Genomic DNA, 26,879 nt, shown 5'->3' on the forward strand with positions numbered 1-26,879 from the left:
AAGAAATCCAACATGGACGATAGTGTGATGGTGTTACGGAGAGAACCTTGTGAATATTTGATATGTGATGTGTAATTGATAGGTAAAAGTACAACAATGTCGAAATTCCTGTATTTAGCAAACAAACAAAACATTACAAAGAAAAATGTAGCGGCAACTGCAGCGGTTTGTCTAGTTGCAGCATACGGAGCTAAAAAATGTTGCCCGGAGATGAAGAAAGCTCTGATGAGACTTCTTGGAACTGGCGATGCTGTCGACAAAGACAACACACTATCACTCAACAAAAGCTATCGTGACACACAAGGAAAAGCAAAGAAATCAACACCGACTGTCAACAAAAGGTTTTATAAGCAGCTAAGATACATATTGAAGATTATTGTCCCTGGACTTTGGACCAAGGAGTTCGGTATATTGACAGTTCATACGCTAACACTGATAGTGCGAACATTCCTATCAATATACGTGGCAACGTTAGACGGCCGAATAGTACAAACTATAGTCAAAAGAGATGTGAAAAGCTTTCTCATCAGACTGGCTCAATGGCTCCTCATTGCGATTCCTGCAACATTTGTCAATAGTCTTATACGATTTCTCGAGTGCAAACTTGCATTAGTACTTAGAACACGACTGGTGGAGCATGCTTACAAATTGTATTTTAGAAATCAAACTTACTACCGGGTCGACAATTTGGACAGTCGCTTGTCTAATTCTGATCAATGTCTCACAGATGACATCACAATGTTCACCCAGTCGCTTGCTCATCTATACTCCCACCTAACAAAGCCTATACTTGACATAGCATTAATAACATTTACCCTGTATTCACAAGCTAGTAATCGTGGTGCAAGCTCCAGATATCCATCTATGTTGGCTGCTATTGTCATATTCTGTACAGTCCATATTTTGAGAATGGTTTCTCCCAAGTTTGGCAAGTTAGTAGCAGAGGAAGCAAAGTACAAAGGTTATCTACGTTATGTACACTCGAGAGTCATCGCTAATGCTGAAGAGATTGCCTTCTATGGAGGTCACAAGGTAAAGCAAAACGTCAAGAAAACTCAGAAACTGTGTTTAAACATACCTTTGTTATATGTGAAACCTCAGTTCAAATAAACACAATTACACCAAGTACACCAAAATAGTACAGTTTCTAGGTGCCTTTTGGACTAAATTGTAATTGTCTTTGTACATTTTTAATTTATTATTATTATTTGTTTTGGTTAGATTGGTCTAATGTGCTATCCTATTTTTGAGGGGGGTCAAGATGGCCGAGTGGTTAAGATGTCCCAACATATAGCCACAAGCCCTCAACCTCAATCAGTTGGTCTTTGGTTTTTCCGCTCGGCTACTCCAGCTTTTTTCCACCAACAAACCTTGCACGTCATTAAATTACCCTGGCTGTTAACAGGACGTTAAACATGATCATGGCTTCATGTACTATTCTATTTTTAACTGCCAGAGTCATTTATGGACATGGCGGGTATAGTTGGTGAAAAATCCGAAGGCACCTGTTAATTTTATATTCCCCACCTGGGATTCAAACTTTTGAACCAGAAATGGATCTTATTCATTTTATAAAAGGTTCCTACGGCAATATTATCTTGTACCAGTAGAGTTTCATAAACTTTAGGTAACTTACTGACTTTGATTGTGCATTGGAAATTTAAAAGTACATGTATTACAGAAGTTTGAAAGATTTCTGATGAAATGCTTTGAATTTTAAATGTATGAATTTCCTTTAATTAATTAAACATTTATCATGGAACTGGGGTCTGATTAAATTTCAGATTGAACATAATTTGCTGCAAACAAGCTTCAAGAGTTTGGCAAAACAAATGGATGTCATCTTTAGAACCAAACTTTGGTACATCATGTTGGAGCAGTTTTTAATGAAATATGTTTGGAGCGCTAGTGGTCTCGTCATGGTAGCCATTCCTATCATATCAGCGCGAGGAGGTGGTATTCGGTCTGATGGTAAGTTTTAATTAGGTACATCAATTCCTATGTAAATCAGACAGATTCAGTGGTGTGACTGCATTTCTTTCAATGTCAACATACATGTAGAGTATAGCAGGTAATTTTTGGCCCGGGACATTTTGAATTCCATTACTGTTATGCAAAAATGCTAAAGTTGCATATAACGTGATGCTACCCAATTTGGAACACTTTTTGAAGATAATTGTTAAAAATTTCTAACGTGTGCATGAATCCAGATTTTTCTCTTTACTTTCCACAAATAGATGCCTTCAGTTTTAATTTCATGATTTTTTTACTTATTGGCAGTGCATATGTTTTGAAATAGAGAGCTTGAAGCATTCCCGGTCCAGCCCTATGTTTCAGCAGGTTCGGGTACCCAAAATGGAACACATGACCTCCTAAATAAAGTTTGATTAAAAAAAGTATAGACATCATAAAAAATGTTTGAATTCATTTAAGGAAAGTTCAAACATCTTTTTTAGTTTATTAAGTCACATATCTGTCAAAAATATTCCATTTTGGGTAGTGTTCCAATTTGGGTAGCGTCACGTTAGAGGAATCAGTGTACCGCGAAAATCCTGTGAGCATGTTCTGTTAAAATTGTTTTTTTATGTGGGGGTATGTTAAGTAACAATTTATTTTGAGAGCTCTGTTGTCTTCTGACAAATAGAAATCTTAGATTATGAAATCTACATTTTAGATAAATGCCTTACCATTCACAGGTAGCCATGTAGATGACGATCCAGATGGGGGTGTTGGAGAGAGGACAAAAGCCTTCACTACAGCGAGGAACCTCCTCATCAACTCAGCAGATGCAACAGAAAGGCTTATCTCATCATACAAAGAGGTAAACTTATATTCTATATGGCATGAAATTGGGATATTATAACGGTCTATTAACTATTTATGATAAATTCTTCCTGCTTTTATTTTACCATTGATTAGATATTGTGTCATTAATCTGACATTCTGTACATTGGGATATTAATGTATAGGTACAAACATTATTATAATGGGAAATATTGTTGTATTTTGGGGTAACCTGATAGTAAAAGCTCTAGAACTTCAATCTATTGTATGTCTGACAGATCACTGAACTGGCTGGATACACATCCCGGGTGTCTGATATGATAGAGGTATTTGAAGATGTTGGAGCAGGCAAATACCAGAAAAATACTGTCACTAAAGTCGGAAAGGCTCTAGCTCTGGATCATGTTAGTGGACCTCTGGAAATCAAAGGTGAGAAACCGTCATCTGATTTTTAGCTCACCTGTATACCCCGTAATAGCCTAAACTCATCACACTGACTTATAACATAAAACAGCTGCAATGCAACATTTTCTGTCTGTTTAGGAATGTGTATAACAATGGAATCAAAATTTAGTAGTGTTACTAATGATTTCCTGTATGTGTTTAAAACAATTATAAAGCTGATTATTTAAATCTTTTAACTTCTCAATTAAAAGAAAAATAGTATAATTGGTATTAATGGTTCATTATTACTGATATAGCAGTATAAATGCATGAAGCTTAATCTTATTTATATGTAACATTCTTAACTTATATCACTCAGAGAAGAATTTTCATGTGAAAAAAATTGGAAATGAAAGAATTTCAAACATTTTTGAGATGTTTTGTTTTAATATTTATTATAAAAATGTTCATAATATTTATGATTATGCAGCAAAATCCTGTCACCATGGTAAATAATTTGGCATGAAATTGTTTTATTTTTGTTTGAATTTGGGTTTTCGATTTTCGTATTTATTTTTTAGAATCGGTTCCCTGTGTTTCATTTTAAAATGTCCGAAATTCCGAAATTGATACATGTAAATAAAAACAAAGATATTAAGGCAAATAATGGTATTGTCCATGAACTTCATTAACATATCAAGTTTAATGATAAATTGATTAATACATGTATCTATCCGTAGTTTTACATTAGAAACAAACAATTTGACGTCTAATCCACCAAGACTGAAAACAGTTATATTATTTGTGAAACAGTTATATTATTTGTAAAACAGTAATGTCACAGACAATTCTGATATTTGAAATAGTGTATAGAAGATATACATTTTGATATTAAATCTGATTAAGCATAAGGGATAGCATGCCATTTTATGTGTGAATGGTTTTAGTTATGCTTCTTAACAGTGTATTACTATTATGATAAGAAAAGGCCAGTTTGTGACCTATTTATATTTCTTACAGCATTTATTTATTAAGTTGTGCTTGTAGCATGGCCTTTACATGTGTGTTGTCCTTGTCCGAAATATATATAGTGTAAAACAGAACATTTTTCATCTTTCAAAGTGAACACTTTTCTTTCTATATTGACAGTGACCATGGCAGAGCTTTATATTACTCTACTTTATTGTTTATTCATAGTAACCAGGTCACTGTACACAGGTTTTGATATTGGAACCAGATCACTGTACACAGGTTTTGATATGGGAACCAGGATCACTGTACACTGTTTTGATCATGGTAACCAGGTCACTATAAACAGGTTTTTATCATGGTAACCAGGTCACTATATAACAGGTTTTGATCTTGTAACCAGGTCACTATATACAGGTTTTTATCATGGTAACCAGGTCACTATATACAGGTTTTTTATCATGGTAACCAGGTCACTATACACAGGTTTTGATCTTGTAACCAGGTCACTATACACTGGTTTTGATCTTGGTAACCAGGTCACTATACACAGGTTTTGATCATGGTAGCCATTTCACTGTTCACATGTTTTGATCATGGTAACCAGGTCACTGTACATAGTTTTGATCTTGGAACCAGATCACTGTACACAGGTTTTGATAATGGTAACCAGGTCACTATACACAGGTTTTGATTATGGTAACCAGGTCACTATACACAGGTTTTGATCTTGCTCGCCCAGGTCACTATACAATAGGGGATCTTGGTAACCAGGTCACTATACACTGGTTTTGATCATGGTAACCATTTTGGTACACATGTTTTGATCATGGTAACCAGGTCATTGTACATAGGTTTTATCATGGTAACCATGTCACTGTGTACTGGATTTTGATCATGGTAACCAGGTGGCTATACACAGGTTTTGCATCATAGTAACCAGGTCACTATACACAGGTTTTTAGCTTGCCTATTCGAAGAATAGGGGGAGCTAATGTTGTCACCCCCGGCGTCGGCGTCAGCGTTGGCGTCCTATTTCATGTTAAAGTTTTTGAGCAAGTTTCTATTTTGTCAATTGTTTAAGCATAAGTCATCATAAACGTTTATGATTTTATTTTCCTAATGTGTATGGATGCTGAACATGATAATACAAGCAATTTGGGGCCCTTTATTTAGGGGGGTTTTGAGTCTGTAAATTTGTCATATTTCCATGTTTAAGTTTTTGAGCAAGTTTCTATTTTGTCAAATGTTTAAAGTGAACAGTCGGGCAAGGATAGCTAAAGTCGGTAAAAATGGTGTGAATGTATCCAGTATAATTTCTTATGAAATAGAAAAATAAAATCTCACATCAAAAATTGTCTGCGTACGAAGAAAATAATTTAAAGTTTAGGAATCCTAAAACGTCCTCCCGGCTGACTATGTCCGTGGTTACATTTCCACGCAGCCTCGCTTTCAATGCTTTTTTCTTTTCTTTATTTCAATGGTCAGATCTGGGAAACGTAAGCAGAACTTGACTGTTGTAATAATATGTGAGAACTTTTGGAAGGCCAATGAACGCATTTAGACTGGTTTTCTTTGCCAGACTATTCTTTTTAAGCTTAAGTCAATACAAATTTTTTAACACAGGCCTTTATTCTCTCACACCAGTACATGTAGTGTATTTCTAATTTTGAACTCGCTAATAAGATACCTGAAAAATTCATTAGCAAAACTTAATAGATTTACATTTCTTTCTGTACAATTTCAATTTTCATAATTGGGAAATAAGAGAACATTTTCCACAGTATAATTTTTCAGTAAATTAGTTGCATAAAGTGTCTGGCAATTCCTATTTTAAACTTGTGGCAGTTTATTTTTAAGTGCTATTTCATGTATTTCATCCTCACTTGATTGCAAAAAAGATGCCATTATTTTTCACATAGACTCATAACAATGTCTGTGTTTACCATAAAAAATTTTATACTGCAAAAGAAGACATTTCAACTTCTGTTGGAGGTAAAATACTATAGACTGAGGGCACTGCTTGATATTTTTAAATAGTAAATACTTGAACATCAACTTCTTCTGAATAGGTGAGCTTTGCTGTTCTCCAACAGCTCTTGTTATCTTGGTAACCAGGTCAATATACACAGATTTTGATCTTGGTAACCAGACCAATATACACAGATTTTGATCTTGGTAACCAGACCACTATACACAGGTTTGGATCATGATAACCATGTCACTATACAAAGGTTTTGATCATGGTAACCATGTCACTGTACACAGGTTTTAATCATGGTAACCATGTCACTGTACACTGGATTTGATCATGGTAACCATGTCACTATACATAGGTTTTGATCATGGTGACCAGGTCACTGTACACAGGTTTTGAACATGGTAACCAGGTCACTGTACACAGGTTTGGATCATGGTAACCAGGTCATTGTACACTGGTTTTGATCATGGTAACCAGGTCACTGTATACAGGTTGGATCATGGTAACCATGTCACTGTACACAGGTTTTGATCATGGTAACCATGTCACTGTACACGGGTTTGGATCATGGTAACCATGTCACTGTACACGGGTTTGGATCATGGTAACCATGTCACTGTACATTGGTTTAGATCATGGTACCAGGTCACTTTACATAGGTTTTGATCATGGTTACTATGTCACTGTACACAGGTTTTGATTATGGTAACCATATCACTGTACACAGGTTTGGATCATGGTAACCATGTCATTGTACACAGGTTTTGATCATGGTAATCAGGTCACTGTACACAGGTTTTGATTATGGTAACCATGTCACTGTACACAGGTTTTGATCATGGTAAACAGGTCACTGTACACAGGTTTGGATCATGGTAACCAGGTCATTGTACACAGGTTTTGATAATGGGAACCAGGTCACTGTACACAGGTTTTGATCATGGTAACCATGTCGCTGTACACAGGTTTAGATCATGGTAACCAGGTCACTGTACACAGGTTTTGATCATGGTAACCAGGTCACTGTACACAGTTTGATCATGGTACAGGTCACTGTACACAGGTTTTGACAGGTCATTGTACACAGTTTTGATAATGGGAACCAGGTCACTGTACACAGGTTTGGATCATGGTAACCATGTCGCTGTACATTGGTTTAGATCATGGTACCAGGTCAGTTGACATAGGTTTTGATCATGGTTACTATGTCACTGTACACAGGTTTTGATATGTACAGTCACTGTACACATTTTGATTATGGAAACCAGGTCACTGTACACAGGTTTTTGATCATGGTAACCAGGTTTACTATACACAGGTTTTGATCATGGTAACCAAGTCTCATCACAATTTTTAATGTCATTACTACTAATTGGCAAAATTTCAGACAGTGTATCATCCGAGTTTTGAAGAATGTCAAATGCAAAGTTATTACCATTATAACTTTTATAACTTCAAATATAATTTGGTTGCCATAGTTAACAAGTGAAAGGTATATTAAGACAAAATAACATTTGTTAAAGATGCTCCACCGTCGACAGAGCATAAATGACATTCATCATTTGAACAATAATTGGTGTTCAATCGTATGTATATATGTCTCAAACTTTTCAATGGTGGTAATGGTATAAAGTAAGTAACTTTTGTAACTGAAGAAAAATACTAAATTGTTTGCTCATGTTTTTGATAGTGAAAAAATACCAGTTGTCAGCGGTGGAGCATCTTTAACTAACAATTGGTGTCATATTGTTGGCTTTCAGCAATGACAAATACAAGTCAACAAGTCATATTTTCAAAATTGAACAATGTCATTTGTTTGTCATTGTTTCAAATAGGGGGAAATCTTGGGTATGAGCATGCATCAAATTGTAGAATAAAAATGAATTTAAGAGGGTGAGAAAAATCTACAATAAAATCTTAATGACTATTCAATAATTGCTTAATATTGGCACATCCAATAATTGCTTAATATTGGCATGTAAGTATTGGTGTGAAGGTTGTTTTATTGAAATTTTAATTTGTTGTATGTGATTTCTGTGAAAATATCAGCCTGAATCAAGTTCCAGTATATGTAAAAATATCCATGTAAATGTATACATGTTGCTAGTTTTAAAAAGATAATAATTATCATTATAGATTTATGAATAAAAGATAAAGAAGGATAATGTTGAGCTAGAGAATTTTATGCAAATCTAATGAGCATATTATTTAGAAGTGAACAAATTGTTCATAAACAGGATAAGCGTTGTAAATATATTTGCGAATAGTGCATATTAAACAATTAACATATTTCAGGAAGCCAGGACACAATAGTTAGTTATCATATGTAAGAAATGATCAAATCATTTGTTCTTATATCTTTGTTTTCAGCATATTTTATTGTGCATAACAATGTATACAAACACATATAAATGGGTGTGATAACAGGCTGGGCCTATATAAATCTCCTTATCTTGTATGATTATGTTACCTGATCCCGATTTCTCGAAACAAAGTGATGACTTAAGTTATTTCTGTCATGTACTTGCTATGTTAATAATTTTAGACTTAAGCTGTTTTTTTACTTAAGTTTGTTTCGAGAAATCAGGGCCAGAACTTGGGTGGACTCTCCGTTTGAAACAAATCAAATTGATGATGAAAAAAGTTTCCAATAAGCAGGTATTCTTATTTTAATGATTTTGTATAAATGTGATTACAGGTGAGGTGGTGGACACAGAATCAACGATAGATATTCAGGATCTTCCAATCATCACACCTAACGGAGATATCATTGTAGCTAACCTCAACCTCAAGGTACAGCCATGTCTCTCTTATCTTACACTTTATTATCCTTACATTAGCTATAACCCTCTCATATATGTCATAATAAGTTACAATGACAAATGTTTATTATCATTATCTTATCATAGCAGCATGCTTATTCAAATTCCCAAAGTTAATATCTAAAACATAAATCTATTTTATTTATTTATTTATTTATTGAATTTGTTTCCTAGCAGATTTGCTTGTACAATAATAATTTTAGAAATATAATTTTGTACATATAGAAATGCTATTTTTAGATATAACCATCATCAAATGGTGGGCAATTCAAATCATCTTTTGTCCGTGGTTCTTTAGTCCGTCCTTTAACAATTCTTGTTACCGCTGTTTCTCAGAAAGTGCTGAAGGGATCTTTCTCAAATTTCATATGTAGGTTCTCCAAGGGCCTTAGTTGTGCATATTGCAGTTTGGGACTGATCAGTCAACAAGATGGCCACCAGGCAGCCATCTTGGATTTTGAAAGATAAAGTTTGTTACTGCTATTTCTCAGTAAAATACTGAAGGGATCTTTCTCAAATTTCATATTTAGGTTTCCAAAGAGCCCTAGTTGTACATATTACATTTTGGGACTGATCAGTCAATAAGATGGCCGACATAGTGAGATCTTTGATGTTGATAATTTCTACTGCTATATCTCAGAAACACTGAAGAGATGTGTCTCATATTTAATATGTAAGTTTCCCTAGGGCCAGGTGTTGTAGTGGTTAAGCCACTCGCCTTTCACCTAGCAGGGTTCAATCCCCGGCACAGACATGAAAAGGTTAGGGGACACCAGCCCAATCACGTGGGTTTTCTCCGGGCACTTCAGTTTCCTCATACACTAAGATCCCTCCTGCGCTTACATCTGGGCCATCAAGAGTGTTTTGCATAAGTTGTATAACTTGCTTCTTAATCGATGTAAAATAAATAAAGTTTATATGTTATATCTCCAATTTATAGTAAAGGTGTAATACATGTTTCAGATTGAGAAGGGAACCCATTTGTTGATCACTGGACCAAATGGGTGTGGTAAATCATCACTGTTCCGTATACTGAGTGGATTGTGGCCAGCTTATGGTGGAAAACTGCTCAAACCACCACCCAGTACAATGTTCTACATTCCCCAAAGGTAATCCCTCCAACAATCACCCAGTACAATGTTCTACATTCCTCAAAGGTAACCCCTCAAACAATCACCCAGTACAATGTTCTACATTCCCCAAAGGTAACCCCTCAAACAATCACCCAGTACAATGTTCTACATTCCCCAAAGGTAACCCCTCCAACAATCACCCAGTACAATGTTCTACATTCCCCAAAGGTAACCCCTCCAACAATCACCCAGTACAATGTTCTACATTCCTCAAAGGTAACCCCTCCAACAATCACCCAGTACAATGTTCTACATTCCCCAAAGGTAACCCCTCCAACAATCACCCAGTACAATGTTAAACATTCCCCAAAGGTAACCCCTCAAACAATCACCCAGTACAATGTTCTACATTCCCCAAAGGTAACCCCTCCAACAATCACCCAGTACAATGTTAAACATTCCCCAAAGGTAACCCCTCCAACAATCCACCCAGTACAATGTTCTACATTCCCCAAAGGTAACCCCTCAAACAATCACCCAGTACAATGTTCTACATTCCTCAAAGGTAATCCCTCCAACAATCACCCAGTACAATGTTCTACATTCCCCAAAGGTAATCCCTCAAACAATCACCCAGTACAATGTTCTACATTCCCCAAAGGTAACCCCTCAAACAATCACCCAGTACAATGTTCTACATTCCCCAAAGGTAACCCCTCAAACAATCACCCAGTACAATGTTCTACATTCCCCAAAGGTAATCCCTCAAACAATCACCCAGTACAATGTTCTACATTCCTCAAAGGTAATCCCTCCAACAATCACCCAGTACAATGTTCTACATTCCCCAAAGGTAATCCCTCCAACAATCACCCAGTACAATGTTCTACATTCCCCAAAGGTAACCCCTCAAACAATCACCCAGTACAATGTTCTACATTCCTCAAAGGTAATCCCTCCAACAATCACCCAGTACAATGTTCTACATTCCCCAAAGGTAATCCCTCCAACAATCACCCAGTACAATGTTCTACATTCCCCAAAGGTAACCCCTCAAACAATCACCCAGTACAATGTTCTACATTCCTCAAAGGTAATCCCTCCAACAATCACCCAGTACAATGTTCTACATTCCCCAAAGGTAATCCCTCAAACAATCACCCAGTACAATGTTCTACATTCCCCAAAGGTAACCCCTCCAACAATCACCCAGTACAATGTTCTACATTCCCCAAAGGTAACCCCTCCAACAATCACCCAGTACAATGTTCTACATTCCTCAAAGGTAACCCCTCCAACAATCACCCAGTACAATGTTAAACATTCCCCAAGGTAACCCCTTAAACAATCACCCAATACAATGTTAAACATTCCCCAAAGGTAACCCCTCCAACAATCACCCAGTACAATGTTCTACATTCATCAAAGGTAATCCCTCCAACAGTATCACCATGACCCCTCCTCTTCTGGGTCCGTGGTAACGGAGTGGTTAAGATGTCCTGACATATTACTACTAGCCCTCACCTCTGGGCTGCAGTGGCCGAGTGGTTAAGATTTCAGACATATTACCACAAGTCTTCCACCTATGTTGTCACAAATGTGAATCTTATGTGGAGCAGTTGCCGCTTGGTACTGAGTGGTTGGTGGTTTTTCTCCAGGTAATCTGACTTTCCTTCACCGTTGATAAACCTGGCACGTACCTAATGTCTCTGGCTGTCATTAGAATGTAAAATCTATCAAACTAATTCCTTGCTGATCCTTTAAATTTACTGTATATTGCAGGCCTTACATGTCTCTAGGATCCTTCCGTGACCAGGTGATTTACCCAGATACTGTGGAAGACATGGTCGGCAAGGGTTACACCGATACAGACCTGGAGAAAATCCTGGATATCGTCAATCTGAGACAGATCGTCGACAGAGAAGGAGGTTGATGCTGTGATTAAATCAACATAAATATAGATTACTCAGAGAATATAAATAGAATACACTATTTTGACTGTATTGTAACAAGTGAGACTATATCTTGTTATAGGTTACAAAATAAATAATCATATTATTAAATACTGACAGATAAAATTTTATAAAACTTTTATTCTTCAATGTGTCGTATTCGTTTTCTTTCATCAAGTTATGTGAATTACCAATATATTTTGGAAAATATTTTCCAGTGTAGTCTCGAAATAACTTCTAGCTATATATAGTGTACTATCTAAATAACTTTTAGTGTACTATATAAATAACTTATAGTGTACTATAAAAATAACTTCTAGTGTACTATATGGATAACTTCTAGTGTACTATATAAATAACTTCTAGTGTACTATATAAAAATTTCTAGTGTACTAGATGGATAACTTCTAGTGTACTATATAAATAACTTCTAGTGTACTAGATGGATAACTTCTAGTGTACTATATAAATAACTTCTAGTGTACTAGATGGATAACTTCTAGTGTACTATATAAATAACTTCTAGTGTACTATATAAATAACTTCTAATGTACTGTAAAAATAAGTAACTTCTAGTGTACTACGTAAATAACTTCTAGTGTACTACGTAAATAACTTCTAGTGTACTACAATGTTTATAAATAACTCCTAATTTACTATATAAATAACTTCTAGTGTAATAAATAAACAACTTCTAATGTACTATATAAATAACATTGTTAATAATAAATGTTTGAACCCTTGTTGAGATGTACATGAACTTATAGTTGTAAGCCCTGTTTTGGCTAAATCGTACGCTTTGTGATACAAGTATGAAATCTTGATATGACCTGATACAAGGTATTTGAGAATGGGACCCCAACCAGAGCTTGTACTTTAAACATTTTTTTATGTCAGTCATTTTGAAAAAACAAGATGGCCTACAGCTTTTATCAGTTACTAATGTTCATATTTGCATGCAGTAACACTGAAAATATAGGTACAGAACAAAAATTAGGAATTCATCAGTTAGTTATCAAGATATTAGAATTTTAAAATTTCTGTGTCGGCCATTTTAAAACCAAGATAGCTGACAACAGTTTTACGAATTACTAATGTTCATATTTTCATTCAATAACCCTGAAAATATAGGTATAGAACAAAAATTAGAATTCTATCTGAATTAATCTTTAAGATATTAGAATATAAACATTTCTATGTCTGCCATTTTGAATAACAAGATGGCCAACAACTTTTACCAATTACTAATACTTGTATCACAAAGCTTCCAGAGTAGTACAATATATTATTATGTTGATAGGTTGGGATGCTCGCAGTGATTGGAAGGATGTGTTGTCTGGTGGAGAGAAACAAAGGATGGGAATGGCCAGAATTTTCTACCATAAGTAAGATTTTTTTTGGAGGTCTTAAAATCAACTTATTGAATGATATAAATTTATGATGATGCTATTTAATTAATCGTACAAATAACTAGAGGTCTGATGAGTACTCAAACTAATTTGTAAGTTGTGTTTAAGCATGAGAAAGTAGTGTATTAGGCAGGTTATCCATACCAGAAATAACTGGAATTTTGGAACATTGTTTCAAACTTAGAAAGCTCTTATTTGACCATGAATTAATAATGATAATGCTTTACAAGTACTTCAGTACATCAATATGAATACCTAAGTGTATTAAATAGGAATAAAAACCTTGAATTTATTTGTATTCTCTATTTATGTTATAGACCCCAGTTTGCCCTCCTAGATGAATGTACCAGTGCAGTGTCCATCGATGTGGAGAGTAAAATTTACCAGACAGTGAAGGATTCTGGTATCTCTCTGATGACCATTACACACAGGCCATCACTGTGGTAGGTCTTTCTGCCTGTCTTTTTCACAGCAATTTGATTTCGCATTCTTAAGCCTTAAAAAAATCTGCTTTGATTTAATTTGGCGAGTTTAGACTTTTACTTGTGCTTGAATCATTTATGCGATAATTAAAAACAATTTTCATGAAAACATTAAGTTGATTTACAGTAGTTTGTGATTATCATGGGTGATAAAATTTTACTTTATTTAATAAATACTATATCAAAAAATAAACTTGCGTGGAATATTTCTATAAAGAGCTGTGCCTGTATATCTTCCTTACAGATTCAGAAACTGTATTGCAACATTTTAAAAAATTTTGTAATTGTAGGAAAATCTTGAGTAAAGCAAAATAAGGATAATGTGGTACGATAATACAAAATAATTATGAAAAAAAAAAGAAGAAAAAATGGTAGAAAGCAAAGGTGATGAAAGAGTAAATTAATTGATACCCCCCGTAATTGTTTCCTCCCTTAGGAAATTCCACACCCACCTGCTACAGTTCGATGGGGAAGGTGGATGGAGAATGGAAGAGCTTGATTCCAATACCCGATTAACCCTGAATGAGGAGAAACAGCGCCTAGAGACACAGCTGGCAGGCCTACCAAAGATGCAGAAGAGACTAAAGGAACTATGTGGTATGCTGGGAGAGGACTCTGTGCTGCTCGAGAAAGATGACGAAGAGTCGGACGAGTGATTGTAGTCTTATTGTTACGGTAGAGAGAAAATAATGAGTCGTACGAGTGATTGTAGTCTCATTGTTATGGTAGAAAGAGTCAAACGAGTGATTGAAATCTTGATGTTATGGTAGAGAGAGAATAAAGAGTTGGACAAGAGATTGAAGTCTCCATGTTAATATATAATACATGTAACAAGTCAGACCAATGATAGGAAGTTTTATTAGTCATATCAAATATCAATGCAAATTTGACAGCCATATATTCTGAATATGTGTCCAGCTGATGTTTGTTTTATCTATGGAAGGGTGACCGTTGGCTATGGCAGTGCACAATTGTTGTGTTTGTGATATTAAGTGGTATTGTAATGCAAGCTAAATGGAAGTCTGTATTATTATCAATTCAGTATTGTTGTTTTGTGTAAATGATAAAATATGTCAAAATGTAGTCCGTTTTGTCAGTTTGTGATTGAGGATTGAAAGGTTGTTATAAGAATATTTATTTATGGACTTTAATAATCCAACTTTTATACAGTAGAAACTTCCAGAATGCTGTGATATCAATGGATTGATACATACATCTATATCATTTATAGTGATAGTAATTTCCATAAAATTCTGTGAATGTCAAAGATGCTCCACCGCCAACAGAGCATAATACATACTCATCAATTGAACAATAATTTTCGTTTAATCTTGTATCTAATATATGTTTAATAGACACAAAAAGATATATCAAATAATTCATTTTGCTTTTAGTGCATGGGCAATTGATACTTAATTTCATTTAGGACATAGTGTCATGGGATTTTTTTCGGATGTGATTTATTATTTTTCAATATTTTTGTTTTGAAGTAAAATAAGAAGTTCAAATTTCTCAATGGTGGTAATGGTGTAATGTAAGTAACTTTTGTAACTAAGGAAGAAAATACTAAATTCATCTGCTCCTATTTATATTAGTGAAAAAATGCCATTTGTCAATAGTGGAGCATCTTTAATCTTCGCAAAGTTTTTTAAAATGAAAATCGTAAAAAGTAGCTGCAGAAGAAAGTTAGTTGAACTAAAATAAAGCATCAAGACGGATTATTTTATAAAGAAAACTAAAGACATGATGCATTTGAGGGGAAAATAATTAATATATGGTGTTAATAAATCACTGAAGTGTATATTGTTATAAAATACATTAAAAACTAGTTATCTCGAAATTAGTGTGAATTTGTATATCAACAATGCAAACATACCAATGATGATCAGTCAAATTGATCGAAATCTGATGTCAAAGAAAATGCCACTATTATACAATGCTATTTTTGGGTATGTTGTAAATACACACAAAGCTGTGTATTAACCAGGGTAATAAATGGTCCGTTATATTTGATTGATTTTTTTTTTTTTTTACAAAAATTGTGGGTGGGGAGGGAGTTGATTTTATATTGTTTGAAGTTTTAGCAGTGTTTACTCCTAGAGAAACACTGATATGATATGTATGATTAATATACTATGAATAACTTAAAAGCACTTGCTTGGACAATTTTCAAGTTAGACTATAGTTGTCTGGTTACTTTGGATTAACAGGTGTGGTGATTTTATGTTGTCTTCAGACAATGCTTCTTAGTCAAGGCCAGTTTTGAAATCTGCATTGAGACTTGAAATTGAAAATTTCACTCATCATTTTGAAACGGTTCCACATGAAGGAGAATGATGAGGACAATATAGTGTGTTTATACTGGAAGTGTGTGTTTGATTATTCTCAAATTGTATGGTCCTTAAAAGTATTTTATGAATGTTTTTGTCAGATTAAAAATTGATATAAACATTTTTCCGAATCAATATTAGCTAGCCTTCTATTTGGAATCACCACTTGTTAATTATTTGTTTGTAATTTGTTGTAAAAATATGTACAGTATTTATTGATGATTGGAGAAAGCTGTATGGTGGAATTTAGCAGTCCTATGTGCATGTGTATGATTGTGTCGTAAATTATGTACATGTATGAGAATGTTTAATCATGAATTTTTAATGTCCCCAAGACGTCGGTTCTTATGTAAATCAAAATGGGGCCTCCTCTCCCAGTCCACTCCTGCACGTCATTTACATCCGAGCCACCTAAAGTGATTGATGAGTGTTTTACAATCAGTGTTAAATTAATTTTAATGGTTCATGTGTTTGTAAACGTCATTTTGTTAGTTGACAATATAAAGATTCAAAAATATTCAATGTGTCACAAAATTTTACTTTTATAAACATTCCTTTTTCTTATAAATTCACTTTTCCTTATAGGTGTATATGTACAATTAATATACAACATTTAATGTTTTTCACCTTTACGAGTTATTCACACTTTTACAAAATTACTCGTTCTTCAGAAGAAGGACGTTTATTCATGTTTGCATTGTGTAGTACATTCTCTTCATGTTGAAGTCTATTGTAACAATATCCTATTTATACATTTATGTGTTACAGTTATTGAACAATCAACTGTACAGTTTCTCTGTTAATTCTATACGGTTACAAACACACACACAAAGTACACAGAATGGATCAAGTGGAATTCTATAGCAATAAGTTGATTCAGTTATGATTACGTTTATCACTTGAATGATTTGGTGCTTAGTTGTACTAGTTACTGGTCAGATCAGTGTGCTGAACCAGGAACAAACAAGTTACTGTGAATCGCTCGGTCCCGCTCTATTTGTTTTTTCTGTACTCTTGCCATTGTACTTTTGTTTGTTTTTTGTTGTTATTGGTGGTATTTTGTTTTCATTATTTTACTAGTTTGTTTTCAGTCCCTTAGTACCTTATACAAAAAATGTAGTTATATATTTTCAATCTTTCTTTAGCTCTTTAGATGACTGATAGTGTGACGTCCATTGTAACTCTTCAGTATTAGGTACAGTATCATAGCTACAATGATATGTTCACTGAAGAAACTTGCCTGGTAAATATGTAACGTTCATATATGAACACTATATTTGGGTGTATTAGATGATCATATCTGAACACTGTATTTTGGTGTGTTAGACGATCATATCTGAATATACTGTATCTTGGTGTATTAGATGATCATATCTGAATATACTGTATCTGGGTGTATTAGACGATCATATCTGAATACTGTATCTGGGTGTATTGGATGATCATATCTGAATATACTGTATCTGGGTGTATTAGATGATCATATCTGAATATACTGTATCTGGGTGTATTAGATGATCATATCTGAATATACTGTATCTGGGTGTATTAGATGATCATATCTGAATACTGTATCTGGGTGTATTAGATGATCATATCTGAATACTGTATTTTGGTGTGTTAGACGATCGTATCTGGGTGTATTGGATGATCATATCTGAATACTGTATCTGGGTGTATTAGATGATCATATCTGAATATACTGTATCTGGGTGTATTAGATGATCATATCTGAATACTGTATCTAGGTGGTTTAGATAATCATATCTGAATACTGTGTCTGGGTGTATTAGATGATCATATCTGAATACTGTATCTGGGTGTATTAGATGATCATATCTGAATATACTGTATCTGGGTTTATTAGATGATCATATCTGAATACTGTATCTGGGTGTATTAGATGATCATATCTGAATACTGTATCTGGGTGTATTGGATGATCATATCTGAATATACTGTATCCTGAATATCTGAATACTGTATCTGGGTGTATTGGATGATCATATCTGAATATACTGTATCTGGGTGTATTAGATGATCATATCTGAATACTGTATCTGGGTGTATTAGATGATCATGATCATATCTGAATATACTGTATCTGGGTGAGTATTAGATGATCATATCTGAAATACTGTATCTGGGTGTATTAGATGATCATATCTGAATACTGTATCTGGGTGTATTAGATGATCATATCTGAATACTGTATCTGGGTGTATTAGATGATCATATCTGAATATACTGTATCTGGGTGTATTAGATGATCATATCTGAATATACTGTATCTGGGTGTATTAGATGATCATATCTGAATATACTGTATCTGGGTGTATTAGATGATCATATCTGAATATACTGTATCTGGGTGTATTAGATGATCATATCTGAATACTGTATCTGGGTGTATTAGATGATCATATCTGAATATACTGTATCTGGGTGTATTAGATGATCATATCTGAAATACTGTATCTGGGTGTATTAGATGATCATATCTGAACACTGTATCTGGGTGTATTAGATGATCATATCTGAATACTGTATCTGGGTGTATTAGATGATCATATCTGAATATACTGTATCTGGGTGTATTAGATGATCATATCTGAATATACTGTATCTGGGTGTATTAGATGATCATATCTGAATACTGTATCTGGGTGTATTAGATGATCATATCTGAATACTGTATCTGGGTGTATTAGATGATATATCTGAATATACTGTATATTAGATGTCATATCTAAATACTGTATCTGGGTGTATTAGATGATCATATCTGAAATACTGTATCTGGGTGTATTAGATGATCATATCTGAATACTGTATCTGGGTGTATTAGATGATCATATCTGAATATACTGTATCTGGGTGTATTAGATGATCATTGTATAGATGATCATATCTGAATACTGTATCTGGGTGTATTAGATGATCATATCTGAATACTGTATCTGGGTGTATTAGATGATCATATCTGAATATACTGTATCTGGGTGTATTAGATGATCATATCTGAATATACTGTATCTGGGTGTATTAGATGATCATATCTGAAATACTGTATCTGGGTGTATTAGATGATCATATCTGATATACTGTATCTGGGTGTATTAGATGATCATATCTGAATACTGTATCTGGGTGTATTAGATGATCATATCTGAATATACTGTATCTGGGTTGTATTAGATGATCATATCTGAATACTGTATCTGGGTGTATTAGATGATCATATCTGAATATACTGTATCTGGGTGTATTAGATGATCATATCTGAATACTGTATCTGGGTGTATTAGATGATCATATCTGAATATACTGTATCTGGGTGTATTAGATGATCATATCTGAATATACTGTATCTGGGTGTATTAGATGATCATATCTGAATACTGTATCTGGGTGTATTAGATGATCATATCTGAATACTGTATCTGGGTGTATTAGATGATCATATCTGATATACTGTATCTGGGTGTATTAGATGATCATATCTGAATACTGTACTGGGTGTATTAGATGATCATATCTGAATACTGTATCTGGGTGTATTAGATGATCATATCTGAATATACTGTATCTGGGTCATTCTGAATATTAGTATTGATGATCATATCTGAATACTGTATCTGGGTGTATTAGATGATCATATCTGAATACTGTATCTGGGTGTATTAGATGATCATATCTTGAATACTGTATCTGGGTGTATTAGATGATCATATCTGAATATACTGTATCTGGGTGTATTAGATGATCATATCTGAATATACTGTATCTGGGTGTATTAGATGATCATATCTGAATATACTGTATCTGGGGTGTATTAGATGAATACTTTTCATATCTGAATATACTGAATATCTGGGTGTATTAGATGATCATATCTGAATATACTGTATCTGGGTGTATGTATTAGATGATCATATCTGAATACTGTATCTGGGTGTATTAGATGATCATATCTGAATACTGTATCTGGGTGTATTAGATGATCATATCTGAATATACTGTATCTGGGTGTATTAGATGATCATATCTGAATATACTGTATCTGGGTGTATTAGATGATCATATCTGAATATACTGTATCTGGGTGTATTAGATGATCATATCTGAATACTGTATCTGGGTGTATTAGATGATCATATCTGAATACTTACTGTCTGGGTGTATTAGATGATCATATCTGAATATACTGTATCTGGGTGTATTAGATGATCATATGATATCTGTATCTGGTGTATATGATCATACTGAATACTGTATCTGGGTGTATTAGATGATCATATCTGAATATACTGTATCTGGGTGTATTAGATGATCATATCATACTGTACTGGGGTTTGAATACATATCTGAATACTGTATCTGGGTGTATTAGATGATCATATCTGAATACTGTATCTGGGTGTATTAGATGATCATATCTGAATATACTGTATCTGGGTGTATTAGATGATCATATCTGAATATACTGTATCTGGGTGTATTAGATGATCATATCTGAATATACTGTATCTGGGTGTATTAGATGATCATATCTGAAATACTGTATCTGGGTGTATTAGATGATCATATCTGAATACTGTATCTGGGTGTATTAGATGATCATAACATCTTAATACTGTATACTGAATACTGTATTCTTGTGTATTAGATGATCATATCTGAATACTGTATCTGGGTGTATTAGATGATCATATCTGAATACTGTATCTGGGTGTATTAGATGATCATATCTGAATATACTGTATCTGGGTGGTATTAGATGATCATATCTGAATATACTGTATCTGGGTGTATTAGATGATCATATCTGAATACTGTATCTGGGTGTATTAGATGATCATATCTGAATACTGTATCTGGGTGTATTAGATGATCATATCTGAATACTGTATCTGGGTGTATTAGATGATCATATCTGAATAACTGTATCTGGTGTATTAGATGATCATATCTGAATATACTGTATCTGGGTGTATTAGATGATCATATTGAATATACTGTATCTGGGTGTATTAGATGATCATATCTGATATACTGTATCTGGGTGTATTAGATGATCATATCTGAATATACTGTATCTGGGTGTATTAGATGATCATATCTGAATATACTGTATCTGGGTGTATTAGATGATCATATCTGAATATACTGTATCTGGGTGTATTAGATGATCATATCTGAATATACTGTATCTGGGTGTATTAGATGATCATATCTGAATATACTGTATCTGGGTGTATTAGATGATCATATCTGAATATACTGTATCTGGGTGTATTAGATGATCATATCTGAATACTGTATCTGGGTGTATTATATGATCATATCTGAATATACTGTATCTGGGTGTATTAGATGATCATATCTGAATATACTGTATCTGGGTGTATTAGATGATCATATCTGAATATACTGTATCTGGGTGTATTAGATGATCATATCTGAATATACTGTATCTGGGTGTATTAGATGATCATATCTGAATATACTGTATCTGGGTGTATTAGATGATCATATCTGAATACTGTATCTGGGTGTATTAGATGATCATATCTGAATACTGTATCTGGGTGTATTAGATGATCATATCTGAATACTGTATCTGGGTGTATTAGATGATCATATCTGAATATACTGTATCTGGGTGTATTAGATGATCATATCTGAATACTGTATCTGGGTGTATTAGATGATCATATCTGAATATACTGTATCTGGGTGTATTGATGATCATATCTGAATACTGTATCTGGGTGTATTAGATGATCATATCTGAATATACTGTATCTGGGTGTATTAGATGATCATATCTGAATATACTGTATCTGGGTGTATTAGATGATCATATCTGAATACTGTATCTGGGTGTATTAGATGATCATATCTGAATATACTGTATCTGGGTGTATTAGATGATCATATCTGAATACTGTATCTGGGTGTATTAGATGATCATATCTGAATACTGTATCTGGGTGTATTATATGATCATATCTGAATACTGTATCTGGGTGTATTAGATGATCATATCTGAATACTGTATCTGGGTGTATTAGATGATCATATCTGAATATACTGTATCTGGGTGTATTAGATGATCATATCTGAATACTGTATCTGGGTGTATTAGATGATCATATCTGAATATACTGTATCTGGGTGTATTAGATGATCATATCTGAATACTGTATCTGGGTGTATTAGATGATCATATCTGAATATACTGTATCTGGGTGTATTAGATGATCATATCTGAATACTGTATCTGGGTGTATTAGATGATCATATCTGAATACTGTATCTGGGTGTATTAGATGATCATATCTGAATATACTGTATCTGGGTGTATTAGATGATCATATCTGAATACTGTATCTGGGTGTATTAGATGATCATATCTGAATATACTGTATCTGGGTGTATTAGATGATCATATCTGAATATACTGTATCTGGGTGTATTAGATGATCATATCTGAATATACTGTATCTGGGTGTATTAGATGATCATATCTGAATATACTGTAATCTGATGATCATATCTGAATATACTGTATCTGGGTGTATTAGATGATCATATCTGAATATACTGTATCTGGGTGTATTAGATGATCATATCTGAATATACTGTATCTGGGTGTATTAGATGATCATATCTGAATATACTGTATCTGGGTGTATTAGATGATCATATCTGAATACTGTATCTGGGTGTATTAGATGATCATAATTCTGAATACTGTATCTGGGTGTATTAGATCCCATATCTGAATACTGAAATCCTGAGAGTGTATTAGATGATCATATCTGAATACTGTATCTGGGTGTATTAGATGATCATATCTGAATATACTGTATCTGGGTGTATTAGATGATCATATCTGAATATACTGTATCTGGGTGTATTAGATGATCATATCTGAATACTGTATCTGGGTGTATTAGATGATCATATCTGAATACTGTATCTGGGTGTATTAGATGATCATATCTGAATACTGTATCTGGGTGTATTAGATGATCATATCTGAATACTGTATCTGGGTGTATTAGATGATCATATCTGAATACTGTATCTGGGTGTATTAGATGATCATACCTGAATACTGTATCTGGGTGTATTAGATGATCATATCTGAATACTGTATCTGGGTGTATTAGATGATCATATCTGAATATACTGTATCTGGGTGTATTAGATGATCATATCTGAATACTGTATCTGGGTGTATTAGATGATCATACCTGAATACTGTATCTGGGTGTATTAGATGATCATTGGATTTACTGTATTCGTCGTAATTAATGCCCCTCCCAATTTTTGGAGAAACGTTAAAGTTTTGTATATTATGGATTTAGCAATGTTTTACGATGTATGATGCCTCTAACATCAGCATTGTATTACATGAACTTGCAAGTCTTTTACATGTGAATCACAACATGATAATGTGTCTCAAAGGATAAAACGCATTTACATGTCTACTGTAATAGATTAATGTGCACCATGGCACCATGAATATAGAAAGATATAAAATATGGCTGACTTTTTTGCTATTTTACAAACCACCTACAAACCCTTTGGTACAACTATTTAAGTGCCCCGGTTGATAATTACGGCAAATACAGTAATGTATTTGGGAATATATATTACATTATAATGTATGAAATATGTGGGAAATAACAATAAATCATATACATGTAAGGATATTGCACTTGTTAAATACAGTCAGTCAATAGTTTTATTAGTCTACCATTTTCAATTTCTTTTTACCATCATCCTTTTGTGACTAATATTTGTGATCACTATTTCATTAGAAGTGTTGCGGAATTAGACAAAAAATAAAATGGCTTTAATTTACTTGTAGCAATTTTTAACTGTTACTTAATGTAAAAAAAATACTCCCTCAGGTAGATTTCATTATGTTTTCTATTAAGTTGGGTTCAACTCAAAGGATAAATACTTTGCATTCATTTTATTTTCATTGTTATCAACTGTCAATATCTGCATTACTATGACACATTGCTGACTTTGTTTTCTTCCAATATTTTTACTATTTCTTTTTCCCACCATTTTTTCCCTCTTTTTCTTTCGTTATTCTCTTTCATTTCATTTTGTTTTCAATAGCTTTTTCTGTAACAATTTCAACATTATCTAAATAACATTTTTCTATGCAAGAAAGAGTTTCTCGCTATAACACCTTCTTGAATTCCTACCGATTCTGGCATTTGTGCCTGCCACCTTAGTTTCTAAAATTAGCATGCTAGCTTAAGTCCAGTCTACTGGAATGGCTTTGAGTGTTCTGATCAAAATCATGTGCATATAGACAGTAGTATATATTTTAATCAGAGACCTGGATTGTAAGTAAGAGAGGATATAACTCAGGATCAAATGGAAGTACTAGACTAAGTTGAGGTATTAGTTAGCAAGCATTTAATGAAATACTCACCCGTTTGCTTTCACAGTTTACAAAGATCAAACACTATAAAGGTTAAAATCATACCCTGTTATCTAAAAATCATACCCTGTTATCTAAAAAATCATACCCTGTTATCTAAAAATCAATCACAAATGTGTGTATGAATGATGTTATCCTTAATATTCTGGGGATCACTGACTCACTGTTGTTGTGGTAATCCACCCCTGGACTTTGTCATAACAAAATTGAAGGCATTTCAGGAGAGAGAAAAAACTGACCAATCACTGGTCTACAAATACTTTCTTTTAAGATTAATAGAGAGTGATGCCCAACTTCAGAGTCATACAGAGAACAATTTGATTCTTTTGATGTACATAAAAAAAGTATGCATCATATATTGTCACACACAGCCTTCAGTATTGCCATGGCATAGTCCAAGGGTGGATATAACAACAGTGATAGTAATCCCTCGGGTATCAAGGATCCAATAATGTATACAAAATGTGCTGTCTTTTAAAATGAAATATTTCTATAAGCAAGAGAAATATAACTTATAATGCCATCAGCATTTCATGAACAAATCTAATGTGTATAATTGGAAACATTCTAATCTTTTAAACAGTATTAAGCCATATGCACAATGATTAAAAATACAGGCATTTCATGTTGTGTTCAGATAATACACTGCCCTAATTTTTGCACACTGAGGAGTCAGTCATAGGCTGAAATCATGAACAATACAAAATGATGTGATTCTTTGCACAGTTCTAATTAAATCATGTCCATGAATCACCTTGTCAAAGAAACAGTAAGGAATGTACGGTACCTCTGACATGAGAGTCCACTGTTCAGAAAATTTATCAGACGTTATTTCCAGGTAAACTTTTTTAGTTTTGGTAACAATACTTGGTTGTAGTTGTATGAATGGTGTTCCATACATGTAGGTGAAATTTGTTTTGCACAGTTGCTTCTTTAATTTGTTGTATGAACCTTTTAAGAATTATCTGAAAGTGCGACTCTCAAAAAAGACATTTTTGAAGATATTTTGTCTCAGTTTTTGTATTGCAAGTTATAACGATGTTAGAGGTGTATAAAAAAGCCTATGTTGTATGTACTGTGATGCTGTAGAAACATGGCACGATTTTTCTTCTAGACTACCTAACAATGGAACACTTTTAAATCTTATACTGTCCAGATAAATCTTCAATAAATACTCTTTCTCTCTAGCCTTGTGGTTTTTATTATGTGTTCATAAGTTGAAGGTATACATACATGTATACTAATGGACAAATGATGCTTCTTAGTATGTATTCTCAGAAACATATGTACATAGAGATTGGCAACTCAGCCAATTTTACGATCTGCAGATGTACCTCTGTATGTGCTTAGGGGTTTTTAGATAAAGTCTTAAATAGTTTTTAAAATACAATAGAATAACTTTGATATTTTACAAATGAACAGTCATTTTCAGATGGTTTGAGTACGATTTTGGATAGTACACAAATTTTTTAACTTATATATTGATAAAACAAATTGTACTTCCGGTTTTAAATGTCTGATTTAAAAAAAAAAAAAACAGGAAAAATTGATTTTCATGGGATCAAAAATCATATTAAATAACATCAATCTTAAAACTGTGTCACAGTCGGCAACCATGATATAATGGTAAAACTTTGTGTTAATGGGAAAATATCATGTTTAGAAGAATACACTTAATGTATTTAGTCAAGGCAAAATGCTTCGTAAACCATCTGTCCCGCTGCCTGTCAACAAAGAATTAATTAAAGTTTCCAATCTCTATGTATGAATGTTCACGGCTCTCAATGTCCGTGGTTAATACGTTTCACCCAATAGCCTATCAATACTTAAATAAAATTTTCTTTCTTAATGGTTCACGAATGAAAATAATGAAGCACGAATTACACAAAATCGTATTGATATGTGAGAACTTTTCAAAATATCAAAATTAGATTCAGTTATTCTGCAGCTGTTCTTTTGTCTTGAATGCTTGGACAAGGCTCACAACATCTACAGTCGAATATCTTTTACTTCTTGCTGCAGAAGTAGTTGATAAACCATTATGACAAACTATGCACTGCAGACAAAATTTCACTGTGTTGTTTTCGCAGGAAAATATGTGCTGTATGTATTTGTAACAAGAATCTTTTCTGTTAACCCTTGAACTTGAAAAACAATGCTTTGAAGCAAGCAGAAAATTTGAAGTTGATCCACTAACCAGAATTTGAGTTGTACCAA

General features: G+C 33.7%; 1 protein-coding gene across 2 annotated transcripts; it reads left to right on the forward strand.

Moving 5' to 3' along the window:
• Nucleotides 1-6: 6 nt before the first annotated feature.
• LOC138304694 (ATP-binding cassette sub-family D member 2-like) lies at nucleotides 7-16,723 on the forward strand. Of its 2 annotated transcripts, XM_069244899.1 has the most exons (11): nucleotides 7-1,032; nucleotides 1,785-1,971; nucleotides 2,697-2,821; nucleotides 3,063-3,213; nucleotides 3,659-3,676; nucleotides 8,817-8,911; nucleotides 9,904-10,049; nucleotides 11,796-11,941; nucleotides 13,266-13,350; nucleotides 13,692-13,817; nucleotides 14,293-16,723. In XM_069244899.1, the coding sequence occupies exons 1-11, from the start codon at nucleotides 97-99 to the stop codon at nucleotides 14,510-14,512; spliced, it is 2,235 nt and encodes a 744-aa protein (XP_069101000.1). In that variant the 5' UTR covers nucleotides 7-96; the 3' UTR covers nucleotides 14,513-16,723. The 2 variants fall into 2 exon arrangements, with proteins under 2 accessions (XP_069101000.1, XP_069101001.1); XM_069244900.1 differs by lacking the exon at nucleotides 3,659-3,676.
• The last annotated feature ends 10,156 nt before the right edge of the window (nucleotides 16,724-26,879 follow it).

This window comes from Argopecten irradians, chromosome 12 (genome assembly GCF_041381155.1).
Source record: "Argopecten irradians isolate NY chromosome 12, Ai_NY, whole genome shotgun sequence".
NCBI lineage: Eukaryota > Metazoa > Mollusca > Bivalvia > Pectinida > Pectinidae > Argopecten > Argopecten irradians.

Excerpts from the sequence above, each read along its gene's own strand:
- LOC138304694 (XM_069244899.1), top strand. The coding sequence starts at position 97 with ATGTCGAAATTCCTGTATTTAGCAAACAAACAAAACATTACAAAGAAA. Across the intron at positions 1,972-2,696 it reads AGGTGGTATTCGGTCTGATG|GTAGCCATGTAGATGACGAT; the intron begins GTAAGTTTTAAT and ends TACCATTCACAG. Across the intron at positions 8,912-9,903 it reads TAGCTAACCTCAACCTCAAG|ATTGAGAAGGGAACCCATTT; the intron begins GTACAGCCATGT and ends TACATGTTTCAG.